Consider the following 14,499-nt stretch of genomic DNA (forward strand, 5'->3'; position numbering starts at 1 on the left):
GAATTTGACCTCCAGATACCTGTGGGCAGAATCCCCTGGTGTGAACCCTTGCCTATGGAAACACGGTCTATCCACAAATTACCAACCTCACCATTTTTGAAAATCTCCCCCCACCCATATCAGTTGAGAATGAGAGAAAATGTATATGGCAAATGGCGTAAAAATATGAGGCGAATTCTGTTATCAGGCTAAGCCTAAAAGAGCTAACCAGGAACCCCTTTTCAGACTATGGCCCTCTTCTCAGGGATCTGGGAACCATAGCTCTCTTCTGAGTGAGGCCGTGGATCCCACTGTGGTAGGGACGTCCACAGTGAGCGGGCACAGAGCAAGGGGCCATCTAGCAGCTCCTGAGAAACACATTCCTCTAGTGAGATCAGTTTGCCACTAGTACAAGAAAACTCCATCTGAAGCTGAAGTGTGCAGGCTGAAGGATGTGTCTGATGTGTTCGTGCCTGTGTGTGTGTGTGTATACATGTGTGTGTCCCTTGTTCCTTGTGGAGTTCTCCAAGACTGAAGTGAGTTTGTTCAGCACCTTTTTTTCCCTGCTTTGCCCACGCCCAGCCAATTCTAAGGGTTTCTCTCTCAGTCGTCATCCCATGTGGCACCCACTGACTTCCACCATCGTTCAGAGGGCTATGTCCCTGTCCTGAAATCCTGGCTGACGGGATTATATTCTGTCTTGCTCCAGGGAGCCCGGGGGCACAGAGAGGGGATGCAGTAAGCTCAGCCTGTCAGCCACGGGCTGCTGCTGTCCCAGCATCAGTCTATTCATCTGAGGTCCATTCTCAAATTCACTGGGCATGATAACCCCCAAGGGTTTATTAAAAATGTACAGTTTCAGGCTGCAGCTCTAGAGGTACCTTTAGGACTGCAGTAGGGTCCAGGTTGCCTCAAAACTATTAACACATTTTGAGAAGTGGTGCATTATACCTGACATCACTTGTCCTTACTTGAGGCTTCAATATAGAAAAGGGAAGTAATTTTTCTGGCCCCAGATGAAACCCTCTTTTATCCACCTTTATAGCACTCGCTAAAACGTTGGCCTGCGGTTCATCCTAATGAAGCAGGGCAGCTAGATACATTTCCTGGAGTATTCCAAAGAAAATAGAACGTGGTGCGATTCCAAATGGTCTTTTTCTTCAGAGCTCTACTTGTAGGTTAGGCAGCAGACACAAATAGGGACAGGGGTAGGGAGTCAGCCCCCGCATTCTACACATTACTGACAGGTGCTACAGAAACTTGAATCACTGTCTGTCTTCAAAAATCGACGCTTGTTTAGGGGGAGGGTAAAGAGTGGTGTTGGAAATATCACCTCCGTTGGAGGAGGGCTCATAGGATCTGTCTGGTTTATTGCCAAGTGAAGTCCAGTCCCAGTAAAAATGACTTGAAAGCACTTGGACACATGAAGGGAGAGATCTGGTGTCTTAGCACCTGATCAGCATACGGTAAGTGCAGCAACAAATCAGCTGAAGACTTCATTCTGATTGGTTACCTAGGGCAATTTCAAGCACTATAGCCTAAAATTTCTTTTACTGGACTCATACTCTTCCCTTGTCACAAGATTCATGTGGTGAGTCCTCCCAAACCCCTTACTTTCCAATTCTACACCTCAACAGGGGACTATGGAGGAATTCTAATTTGTCTCCTAAAAAAAAAGAAAATAAAAATAGAATTACTTTATTAATCTTTGAAATCAGTAATTCCAAAGGGTGCCTTTACCCTGGCTCAAATTGTCAACAGTACACCAATTTGTCTCCTCTCTCTAGGAAACTTGTCAATCTAATTTGCTTAACAATCGAGCAAATAGTTAAGGTGGTCCTGAAACTACTCTCCAGTCCTGGGGACATCTGGAATGCGTTCTCACTTCTTTCCTGAAACCCACAGACTTCATCCTTCACAAGCAAACAAAACGTATCCATGCGCCAAAACCTTTGTTTTCATTCACTAAGAAGGCAATAAAGTCCCTTTTCTGTCCTTTTAGGTGTCCATTTTTCTTTTTAGACGGAGTCTTGCTCTGTCACCCAGCCTAGAGTGCAGTGGCGCAATCTCGGCTCACTGCAACCTCCGCCTCCCAGGTTCAAGCAATTCTCCTGCCTCAGCCTCCCGGGTAGCTGGGATTACAGGCGCCTGCCACTGCGCCCAGTTAATTTTTGTATTTTTATTAGAGATGAGGTTTCACCATCTTGGCCAGGCTAGTCTCGAACTCTGACCTCGTGATTCACCCGCCTCAACCTCCCAAAGTGCTGGGATTACAGGCGTGGGCCACCGCGCCTGGCCAGGTGTCAATTTTCTTTTTGGATTTCAACGTTGAGTCTATAGGACCCTGTTGAAGAAGCCCCAGACTCTGGGTTCTCCCTCGATAACTCCCCAGGGCAGCTAAGTTAATCCTTCAGTGAACTCTGCCGGCCACCTCTCAACCTTTTCTCTAGCAGAAGCCAGAGACAGACGACATAGGAAAGGGGAGGAAGAGAGACGGCGGAGGCTTGAGGGGAGAGCCCTGGGGCTGTGCTGCATCACTCCGGTGAACTGCGAGGTATGCAACGTGCAACTGGATGCAGGGCTCAAGCCACTGGAGGCCCACGCTGTGAGGGAGCCTGCCTGTCCAGGACTGATAATGGAGACCTCTGCACATGCCCGCTCCCCAGGTGCGGGAGCTGCCTCTGGGAATAGCCTGGACCCACCATCTGCTGAAATGAAATGTAAAAATAAAACATCTCTTTACAGCTCACATTTCTAAAAGGAAGTTTAAAAAATTGCCCAGCAACAAAGTAAAATAACAAACTGGTTCTACTTCAGTCCTGTTTGTGAACATTGATGGTTGGGAAATTAGTAAAGGGAAAAAAAAAAAAGAAAATAAAAATAGAATTACTTTATTAATCTTTGAAATCAGTAATTCCAAAGGGTGCCTTTAGCCTGGCTCCTGTTGCCAACAGTACACCAATTTGTCTCCTCTCTCTAGGAAACTTGTGATCAATGCTCCTCCTTCCCCCAGACCCTCCGAAAAGGGAGGAGCAACTTTGGTGGACGATGATGTTGGAATTTTAAGCTTGTACAAAGAAAAGAAAGCTTCATACTGCAATCTGGAAAAGAAGAGGAAGCAAAATACAAATAGCCAAAGAGCCTCTTTTATATCATCTCTGTGTGGCAGCAGTAAAGGGACAGAGTAGACCTAAGCAGGTTGGGGGCATGGGGCACAGGGAGGGGAAAAGATACACGTGTGCTCTGATGGGGTATATAATGCATCAGCTCAATGTCCCCACTGCCAAGTTCCCTCAAAACCCAGAAGATCTGCTTTCCTGTTGTCCCAGTGAAAGTCTGCATTGGATGATTGGCAACCATCTACTGCCACTTCCGCTTGAAGGCTTTGGGGACTTTGAGGCAGCAAAAGAAAATACTATGGACCCCTTGAAGTGCTGGTGGATGCTTCACCCTCAGTCACGCACCCAGGAGTGGTGAACAAGTTGTTTCTCTGTGTGTTTGTGGTTCATCTTTTAGTGTGAGCAGGATCTGAAAAAGAGAAAGGCAACCATGAAATGAATGAAATGACAGCATGAGGTTTTACTTACAGGCAGCAATGTCTGGTTTATCTAACATCACAGAAGAATCAAGAAGTGGTGGCCCAAATAAATGAAGTTCGCCTCCAAGTGCAAAGCTCTTAATTTTTTTTGAGACGGAGTCTCCTTCTGTCGCCCAGACTGGAGTGCTGTAGCGCGATCTTGGCTCACTGCAATCTCCACCTCCTAGGTTCACGCCATTCTCCTGCCTCAGTCTCCAGAGTAGCTGGGACTACAGACGCCCGCCACCACGCCCGGCTAGCTTTTTTGTGTTTTTAGTAGAGATGGGGTTTCACCGTGTTAGCCAGGATGGTCTCGATCTCCTGACCTCGTGATCCGCCCGCCTCGGCCTCCCAAAGTGCTGGGATTACAGGTGTGAGCCACCGCGCCCCGTCGCAAAGCTCTTAATTGTAACCACTTTTGTTGGAAACCTTCCTAAAATACTCCCGGTTCTACTGCTGTTTCTTTTCTGTGGTGTTCTCTTTCCTTTTTTCTCTTGGACAAAAACATTTTATCTTTTGCTTTTCAAATTAAAAAATGCTAAATATGTCCATCTTTTCTAGAAACACAGTGTATTATTAGCATTTTTAAAGTGCATGAAAGAATTCTTCCCTGTATGCTTTTGAGTTTTTCTAAATTTTCCCTCAATGTCAGATTGTCAGATAATACTTTGCCTTCTCCTCAACCCCTCAATCCCAACATACACCTATATGCCCACCATCTGGTTTAAGAAAAGGAACTTTACCATTACCCTGCATCCCTGCTAGACTCTCCCAGTTCTTTCCCATTCTCACCATTCCTGAATTTTGTGTTTATCCTTCCCTTGTTTGCTTTAAAAAAAACAGATTTATGATCTTTATACCCCTATATAATATACTGTTGAGTTTTATGTGGCTTTGAATTTTGTCACGCTCCTGTGATTACATATGCGATCTCAGTATACTACTGGTAGAATTTCTTTGGGTATACACTTAGGAGGGGAACTGCTGGGCCATAAACACTTGCATCTTCAACTCTCTAATGCCATCATGTTTTCCGAAGTGATTATACAATTTACACTCCCTCTGGCAGTGCATGAGCATCCCCACTTCTCCACATCTCTACATGTGGAGAAGCAGTATTGCCTCAGTTTACAATTTCTGTGAATCGTGAGTATTCAATGCTATTCCACTGTGGCTTAATTAGCATTTTCCTGATTAGAAATGAGGTTGAGCACCTTTCAAGTATCTATTGTGTATACATGTTTCTTCTTATATGAAATGTGTGGATAAGACTTTTGCTTATTTTCCTATTGAATTGTTATTGATTTTTTAAAAAAACAGTTTTGAGATATAATTCACATATTGTACAATTCATTCCTTTAACATGTACAACTCAACAGTTTTTAGTATATTATATTCAGAGTTGTGCATCCATCATCACAGTCAATCTTAGAACATTTTCATGACCCCAAGAATAAACCCCATACCTCTTCGCCACCACCCCCTACATCTCTCATCCCTCAGCTATAGGCAACCATTAGTCTAGTCTACCTTCTGTCTCTATAGATTTGCCTATTCTGGACATTTCATATAAATGGAATCATGCAATGGTTGTTTGTGGCGGGCTTCTTTCACTTAGCATAATGTTTTTAAGGGTTATCTATGCTGTAGCATGCATCACTACTCCTTTTTTACGGCCGAATAATATTCCACTGTGTGTAGACCACATTTCATTTATCCACTCATCAGCTGTGGACATTAGGGTTGTTTCTACCTCTTGGCTATTATTAATAATGCTTCTATAAACAATGATGTACAAATATTTGAACTATGTTTTCACTTCTCTTGGGTATAGATACGGAAGTGGAATTAATTGCTGGGTCATATGGCAACTCTTTGTGTAAACCGTTTAAGGAACCGTCAAACTGTTTCCAAAAGCAGTCGCACCATTTTACATCCCTCCCAACAGTGCATGAAGCTTCCAATGTCTCTTTTCCATTACAGCCATTCTGGTGGGCATGAAGTGATACACTGCTGTGTTTTTTCTTTTTCTTCTTTTGGTACAGATGGGGTCTTGTTGTGTTACCCTAGCTGGTCTCAAACTGTTCGGCTCAAGTGATCCTCCAAGCTGGTGGCTGCTGACCACTGTGGTTTTATTTCCCCAGTGTCTAAGGGTATTTGGCATCGTATTATATGCTTCTTAGCATGGTATATCTTCTTTGGCAAAACATCTGCTCAGTTCCTTTGCTCATCTTTAAACTTGAGTCATCTTTTTTATTTTTTTATTTTTATTTTATTTTTATTATTATACTTTAAGTTCTAGGGTACATGTGCATAACGTGCAGGTTTGTTACATATGTATACTTGTGCCATGTTGCTGTGCTGCACCCATCAACTCGTCAGCACCCATCAACTCGTCATTTACATCGGGTATAACTCCCAATGCAATCCCTCCCCCCTCCCCCCTCCCCATGATAGGCCCCGGTGTGTGATGTTCCCCTTCCCGAGTCCAAGTGATCTCATTGTTCAGTTCCCACCTATGAGTGAGAACATGCAGTGTTTGGTTTTCTGTTCTTGTGATAGTTTGCTAAGAATGATGGTTTCCAGCTGCATCCATGTCCCTACAAAGGACACAAACTCATCCTTTTTTATGGCTGCATAGTATTCCATGGTGTATATGTGCCACATTTTCTTAATCCAGTCTGTCACTGATGGACATTTGGGTTGATTCCAAGTCTTTGCTATTGTGAATAGTGCCGCAATAAACATACGTGTGCATGTGTCTTTATAGCAGCATGATTTATAATCCTTTGGGTATATATACCCAGTAATGGGATGGCTGGGTCATATTGAATTGTAAGCGCTCTGTATGTATTTTAGATACAAGTCCCTGGTCATATACGTGATTTGTAAATATTTTCTCAATTTCATGGATTGTTATTTTACTTCCTTGATAGTGTCCTTTGAAGCACGAAATTTTAAATTTTTGAGCATGTCCAGTTTGTCTATTTTCTTCTTTTGTTGCTTATGCTTTTGATGTCATATCTAAGAAACTGCTTATTTAATTTTAGAAGTTCTTTGCTTAAATATCTGGATACTAACTTTTTGCTTTTTATGTATTACAATCATCTTCACCCAGTTTGTGACTTGTGTCTTCACTCTATGGCTTTTTGAGACAGGGTTTTGCTTTGTTGCCAAGGCTAGAGTGCAGTGGCAGAATCATGGCTCACTACAGCCTCAACCTCAGGGGCTCAAGCAATCCTCCCACCTCAGCCTCCTGAGTAGCTGGGACCACAGGCATGTGCCACCATGCCTGGGCTACTTTTTACATTTTTTGCAGAGGCAGAGTTTTGCCATGTTGCCCAGCCTGGTCTGGAGCTCCTGGGCTCAAGAAATCCTCCCACCTTGGCCTCTCAAAGTGTTGACTTTACAAGTGTTAGCCACTGTGCCCTGCCTGGTATTTTTTAAAGGAGATTGTTTTGTAATTTATTAATTTATAAGTGCTACTCAGGAAAAAAATTAGATTGTATTTAGATATGTACTTAACAAGTGATCTTTTCAGAAAAGGTTATTTATTTATTTATATTTATTTATTTATTTATTTTCGAGACAGTGTCTTGCTCTGTCACCCAAGCTGGAGTGCAGTGGCATGATCATGGCTTACTTGCAGCCCCAACCTCCTGGGCTCAAACGATCCTCCGGCCTCAGCCTCCTGAGTACCTGGGACCACAAGCATGTGCCACCATGCCTAGCTAATTTTTTTTCTATTTTTTTTGTAGCAATGGAATCTCCCTATTTTGCCCAGCCTGGTCTAAAACTCCTGGGCTCAAGTAGTGAGCCTGCTGTCTCAGCCTGCCAAAGTGCTGGGTTTATGGGTACAAGCCACCACACCTGGCCCAGATACGGTTTTTTAAAAATATTAGAAGACTTCTAGAAAATCCAGGACAGTCACCATAAAAACAGGATGGATTATTTTAAAACACACACACAAAAAACAAACAACTTTCTTTTTTTTTTTGAGACAGGGTCTTAACTCTGTTGTCCAGGCTGGAGTGCAGTGGCATAATCATAGCTTATTGCAGCCCCGACCTCCTGGGCTCAAGTGATCCTCCCACCTCAGTCTCCTGAGCAGCTGGGACCTCAGGCATGTGCCACCAGGCTTGGTTAATTTTTAAAATTTTTGTAGAGACAAGGCCTCCCTATGTTGTCCAGGCGGGTTTGGAACTCCTGGACTCATATGATCCTCCCTCCTTGGTCACCCAAAGTGCTGGGATTACAGGTGTGAGCCAATGCACCCGGCCCTGATAAAGGTTTTTAAAATAAAAAATTTCAAACATACATAAAAAAATAAAACAATATAATACACTTCCATGTTCTCATCATCTAGCTTTGATAATGATCAACACCCTACCATTTGTTTCATCTCTTCACATTTTTTTCCTGGAGTATTTTCAAAGCAAACTCAAGATAACATTATCTTCAGAATCTATCTCTGATGAATAAGAAACGAAGGGGAAAAAAAAAACTCCCACAATATCTTCATGGCATCTTAGAAGTTCTTAATTTTAACCAAGTCAAATGTATCAGTTTTTACCTTTATGGTTTGCACTTTTTGGTTTTGATTTGAGAAGCCCTTTCCTGTTACTGTGACTGTAATGATCTGGTCCTCTAATGTATTCTAAAAGATTTACACTTTTGCTTTTCATATTTAAGTCTTTAATGCAACCTGAAATTGTGTACAGTTCGAAGCACAGATCTAATTCCATTTTTTCCTACACGATAACTGATTGTCCTAACGTTATTATTGAAGTCTATCCTTTCCTCCTCTAACTGCAATGCATCTTGGTCGTAAGTTATTTCCTATATATAGACTAGTTTTAGGTTTCTCTATTTGGTGTCAATATCACACTCTCTCAAGCATGTTAGCTTGATGCTAATTCTTGTAATCTGGTTAAGACAAGTCACACACAGCCCCCTACTGGCATCCCCATTCTTTATAGGAGTATAAGGATTCTTCTCTCTTTATATACATTTCAAAAAACAAAAATAAACAACTAATACCCTCTCAAATATACAAATCAATTTTAGGGAAAACTGACATCTTTACAAAACTGTAACTTTTTTTTTTTTTTTTTTTTTTGGAGACAGAGTCTGGCTCTGTTGTCCAGGCTGGAGTACAGCGGTGTGATCTCAGCTCACTGCAACTTCCACCTCCTGGGTTCAAGCAATTCTCGTGCCTCAGTCCCCTGAGTAAGCTGGGACTACAGACATGCACCACTACGCCCAGCTAATTTTTTGCATTTTTAGTAGAGATGGGTTTTGCCATGTTGCCCAGGCTGGTCTTGAACCCCTCGGGAGCTTGGGTAATCCCCCTTGGCCTCCCAAAGTATGTGGATTACAGGCATGAGTCACTGCACCAGGCCACAAACTGTAACTTTTAATCCACGAACATGTAGGCCTCTCCATTAATTTCTTAAAGTGTCTCTCGATAAGGTGTGTGTGTGTGTGTGTGTGTGTGTATATTTTAATCACAGGTCTTACATCTTTTGTTAGATTTATTCCTAGGCATGTGCTTTAATGCTCTGTAAAGTGTACCTTTTCTGTAATCACATGCTCTACCCGTTGGTGCAGAAATATAGAAATGCAATTGATTTTGGAAAATTCTCTGATAAAGCCAATAATCTATTTGAACATTCTTTTTGGGTTTACAATCAAATATGTTGTCTGAGAATAATGACAGATCTGCCTCCTCCTTTCTGATCCTATGTAATTTCCTTGTCTTGGTTTACTTTACTGGCGAGGACGTCCCTCCCACTACATCACTGACTGGAAGTGACGGTGGGCTCCCTTGTCTTGCTCCTCATCTTAAGGGAATGAATACTTTCAAGGAATCCCAATTAAAATTATAATGTTTACTGTTGGATTTTGTAGAGATATTTTATTATTAGGTAATGAAAATTCCCTTCTATCCTAGGAACTTTTAAAAAAGTCATGAAGATACAAATGCTAATTCTGTATCCATTGAAAGAAGCATATTCTCCCCCTTTAATCTGTTACTGGAATAAATTACCTTAGTCAATTTTTACTTTTCAAATTGTAATTGTTTTATTTATTTATGTTTATGAAGTCCTAATTACTATACATGCATTTTTTTTTTGGCAGTAGGGAGAAACCTTTCACAGATAAGTGACAAAAAAAAAAGGCAAGTAACAATTTTGTACAAGAAATTTAACACATTTTGTACAAGGTCTTCGCTTTGCTGACATCATCTGTACAAAGTCGTCTTAGTTTACTTGACTGTTACCATCAGTATCTGCTTCCCTGAAAATTTCATCAACTTCTTCAACTGTTAACTTCTCTCCAAGGTTTGTCATCACATGGTGAAGTTCTGCAGCACTAATAGAGCCATTGCCATCCTTCTCAAACACACTGAATGTTTCTCTAATTTCTTCTTCACTGTCTGTGTCTTTTATTTTTCTTGCCATCATTGTCAGAAATTCACGGAAGTCAACTGTGCCATTACCATTGGGCATCTACTTCACTAATCATGTCCTGTAACTCTGCTTCTGTGGGATTCTGCCCAAGAGACGTCATTACAGCTCCCAATTCCTTTGTTGTTATAGTTCCATCACCATCTTTGTCAAATAGTGAAAAAGCTTCTTTGAATTCTGCAATCTGCTCTTCAGTCAGTTGGCCAACCATGCTGCCAGCGCAACCAGTTTCTGAGATGTGACTACACAACCACTCAGTTCGCTTGCTCCACTCAGACTAATGTCAATTTCCAAATATTAAACAACTGTTGGCCAGGCACAGTGGCTCGCGCCTGTAATCCCAGCAATTTGGGAGGTCAAGGCAGGTAGATCACGAGATCAGAAGATTGAGACAATCCTGGCTAACATGGTGAAGCCCCGTCTCTACTAAAAATACAAAACTTAGTTGGGTGTGCTGGTACGCACCTGTAATCCCAGCTACTTGGGAGGCTGAGGCAGGATTATTGCTTGAATCTGGGAGGCGGAGGTTGCAGTGAGCTGAGATCACACCACTGCACTCCAGCCTGGATGACAGAGCAAGACTCTGTCTCAAAAACAAAACGAAACAAAACAAAACACCAAAAAGAACAATTGTTGAATCTCTGGGATAAACCTAACTTGGTCATGATGCATTCACTTTTTAAACATTATTAGATTCAAGTTGCTATTATTCTATTGGGAATTTTTTGCCTTTTTTTTTTTTTTGAGACAGAGTCTCATTCTGTCACCCAGGCTGGAGTACGGAAGTGTGATCTCGGCTCACTGCAAACTCCACCTCCCAGGTTCAAGCGTTTCTCTTAGAGAGTCTCAGTCTCCCAAGTAGCTGGGATTACAGTCACCCACCACCATGCCGGGCTAATTTTTGTATTTTTAGTAGAGACGAGATTCACCATGTTGGCCAGGCTGGTCTTGAACTCCTGACTTCAAATGATCCACCTGGCTCAGCCTCCCAAAGTGCTGGGATTACAGGCATGAGCCACTGTCCCTGGCCTGAATTTTTGCATTTTTATCCACAATTAAGAATGTCTTGCAATTTTAAAACGTTTTCTGTAGACTGTCCTTGCCAGGTTTTGATATTAAGATAATAGAGTTGGAAAGTGTTCCCTCTTTTCTTATACTCTGGAATAGTTTGTAGACTGAAATATTTGTTCCTTGAATGTTTGGTAGGACTCACCAGTAAAACATAAAAGCCTAGTAATTAATTTGTGGGAAGATTTTTGTTCTTGATTCAATTTCCATAATAATTAAAGGAATATTTGGATTTTGTATTTCTCCTTGAGTAAATATTTGTAAGTTAAATATTAAAATTGTATTCATCTCACCAAAGTTCTAAAAATATATCAGCATATCATCATAAAGTTATTCACAATATCTTCCTGCAATCTGTTTAATCTCCGAAGCATGTATAATAATGTCTCTAACTCATTCCTCTCAACTGTATGTTTATTTTCCTCTAGATCTTTATTATCATTTTTTGTTTTTACTTTCTTTTGACTTATTTTGTTTTTCTTTTTTTTTAACTACTTAAACCAGATACTTGGCACATTAACTTTCAGCTCCTCCTCTTCTCTCACTGCAATCATAAATTTTCCTTTAGGTATTACTTTATCTACATTTCTTAATTTTTTATATTAAACAACATTTTAAAACTATTACTATTATTCTTATTTTTTTTTGAGATGGAATTTCACTCTTGTCACCCAGGCTGGAGTACAATGGCGCAATCTCAGCTCACTGCAACCTCCACCTCTCAGGTTCAAGCCATTCTTCTGCCTTAGCCTCCCGAGTAGCTAGGATTACAGGTGCCCACTACCACACCTGGCTAATTTTTGTATTTTTAGTAGAGACAGGGTTTCAGCATGTTGGCCAGGCTGGTCTCAAACTCCTGACCTCAGGCGATCTACCCGCCTTGGCCTTCCAAAGGTGTGAACCACTGTGCCCCACCAATTACGATCTTTAAATTAGTTAACTCTTTTCTTAATTTCCAAAAATACGAGGATTTTTCCAGTATCTTTTTGTTATTGCATGGTGGTCAAGGAACATAGTGTTTGAAATGTGATTTAAGGCCTACTACATAGTTTCTGCAACTCCCCCATAGAAGCTTGCAAAGAATGTGCATTATGCAGTTATTTAGTGTGATGTTCTATACATGCCTATGAGATCAAGCCTGTTAATGATGTAGACAAAATTTCCATTTTGTTTTTCTCTGTTGCCCAGGCTGGAGTGCAGTGGCATGAACACAGCTCACTGCAGCCTAAATCTCCTGGGCTCAAGTGAGCCCCATGCCTCAGTCTCCCATGTGGCTGGGACCACAGGCACACACCACCATGCCCAGCTAATTTTTCAATTATTTTGGAGAGACAGGATCTCACTTTGTTGCCCAGGCTGGCCTCAAACTCCTGGGCTCAAGTGATCTTCCTGCCTCAGCCTCCCAAAGTGCTAGGTTTATGGGTGTGAACCACTATGCATAGCCTCTTAAATTTTCTTATTATCAGAAACATTACTTATTATCAGACTGCTCAATCTAGCAATTACTGAGTTAGATTAAAACCTTCCAATATAAAGCTAGATTTACCTATTTTTCTTATGGTTCTGTTAATTTTTTGCCCAATGTACTTTTCATACATATGTATTTATTAAATAAAAAAAATTAAATATACTAAAGTAAGTTAATAAGAAAAGGTTGAGCACTTTCTTGGTGAACCTTTAGCCATAATGTAGTGACCCTCTTTATTTTTTGTTATGCTTTTTGCCTGAAAATCTATTTTGTCTGATAAATATAGCTACATCAGCTTTCTTTTTTTTTTTTTTTATTATACTTTAAGTTCCAGGGTACATGTGCACAACGTGTATGTTTGTTACATATGTACACATGTGCCATGTTGGTGTGCTGCATCATTTACATTAGGTATATCTCCTAATGCTATCCCTCCTTCCTCCTCCCACAATAGGACCTGGTGTGTGATGATCCCCTTCCTGTGTCCAAGTGATCTCATTGTTCAATTCCCACCTATGAGTGAGAACATGTGGTACTTGGTTTTCTGTTGTTGTGATAGTTTGCTGAGAATGATGGTTTCCAGCTGCATCCATGTCCCTACAAACGACACGAACTCATCCTTTTTTATGGCTGCATAGTATTCCATGGTGCATATGTACCACATTTCAGTCTGTCACTGATGGACATTTGGGTTGGTTCCAAGTCTTTGCTATTGTGAATAGTGCCTCAATAAACATACGTGTGCATGTGTCTTTATAGCAGCATGACTTAAAATCCTTTGGGTATATCCCCAGTAATGGGATGGCTGGGTCAAATGGTATTTCTAGTTCTAGATCCTTGAGGAATCGCCACACTGTCTTCCACAATGGTTGAACTAGTTTACAGTCCCACCAACAGTGTAAAAGTGTTCCTATTTCTTCACATCCTCTCCAGCACCTGTTGTTTCCTGACTTTTTAATGATTGCCATTCTAACTGGTGTGAGATGGTATCTCATTGTGGTTTTGATTTGCATTTCTCTGACGGTGAGTGACGATGAGCATTTTTTCATGTGTCTGTTGGCTGTATGTATGTCTTCTTTTGAGAAGTGTTGTTCATATCCTTTGCCCACTTTTTGATGGGGTTGTTTTTTTCTTGTAAATTTGATTGAGTTCTTTATAGGTTCTGGGTATTAGCCCTTTGTCAGATGAGTAGACTGCAAAAATTTTCTCCCATTCTGTAGGTTGCCTGTTCACTCTGATGGTAGTTTCTTTTACTGTGCAGAAGCTCTTTAGTTTAATTAGATCCCATTTGTCAATTTTGGCTTTTGTTGCCATTGCTTTTGGTGTTTTAGATATGAAGTCCTTGCCCATGCCTATGTCATGAATGGTATTACCTAGGTTTTCTTCTAGGGTTTTTATGGTTTTAGATCTAACATTTAAGTCTCTAATCCATCTTGAATTAATTTTCGTGTAAGGAGTAAGGAAAGGATCCAGTTTCAGTTTTCTACTTATGGCTAGCCAATTTTCCCAGCGCCATTTATTAAATAGGGAATCCTTTCCCCATTTCTCGTTTTTGTCAGGTTTGTCAAAGATCAGATGGCTGTAGAGGTGTGGTATTATTTCTGAGGGCTCTGTTCTGTTCCATTGGTCTATATCTCTGTTTTGGTACCAGTACCATGCTGTTTTGGTTACTGTAGCCTTGTAGTATAGTTTGAAGTCAGGTAGCATGATGCCTCCAGCTTTGTTCTTTTGGCTTAGGATTGTCTTGGCAATGCAGGGTCTTTTTTGGTTCCACATGAACTTTAAAGCAGTTTTTTCCAATTCTGTGAAGAAAGTCATTGGTAGCTTAATGGGGATGGCATTGAATCTATAAATTACCTTGGGCAGTATGGCCATTTTCACAATATTGATTCTTCCTATCCAGGAGCATGGTATGTTCTTCCATTTGTTTGTGTCCT

The 14,499-nt window shown here is 41.1% G+C and overlaps 2 protein-coding genes and 1 pseudogene across 4 annotated transcripts in view; all 3 read right to left on the reverse strand.

Annotated features, from left to right (window-relative positions):
- Window positions 1-14,499, reverse strand: part of IFT43 (intraflagellar transport 43) — a 315,828-nt gene that overhangs the window by 126,995 nt on the left and 174,334 nt on the right. The gene's annotated exons all lie outside the window — the stretch shown is intronic.
- Window positions 2,855-14,499, reverse strand: part of TTLL5 (tubulin tyrosine ligase like 5) — a 291,140-nt gene continuing 279,495 nt past the window's right edge. For all 3 annotated transcript variants that reach the window (XM_050798671.1, XM_050798672.1, XM_050798670.1), the window contains one exon: window positions 2,855-3,507. In XM_050798671.1, the coding sequence (XP_050654628.1) occupies window positions 3,485-3,507 (23 nt within the window). In that variant the 3' untranslated portion in view covers window positions 2,855-3,484. The remainder of the gene's footprint in view (window positions 3,508-14,499) is intronic.
- Window positions 7,254-12,710, reverse strand: LOC126959572 (calmodulin-A-like; annotated as a pseudogene).

The sequence above is a fragment of the Macaca thibetana genome, chromosome 7 (genome assembly GCF_024542745.1).
Source record: "Macaca thibetana thibetana isolate TM-01 chromosome 7, ASM2454274v1, whole genome shotgun sequence".
NCBI lineage: Eukaryota > Metazoa > Chordata > Mammalia > Primates > Cercopithecidae > Macaca > Macaca thibetana.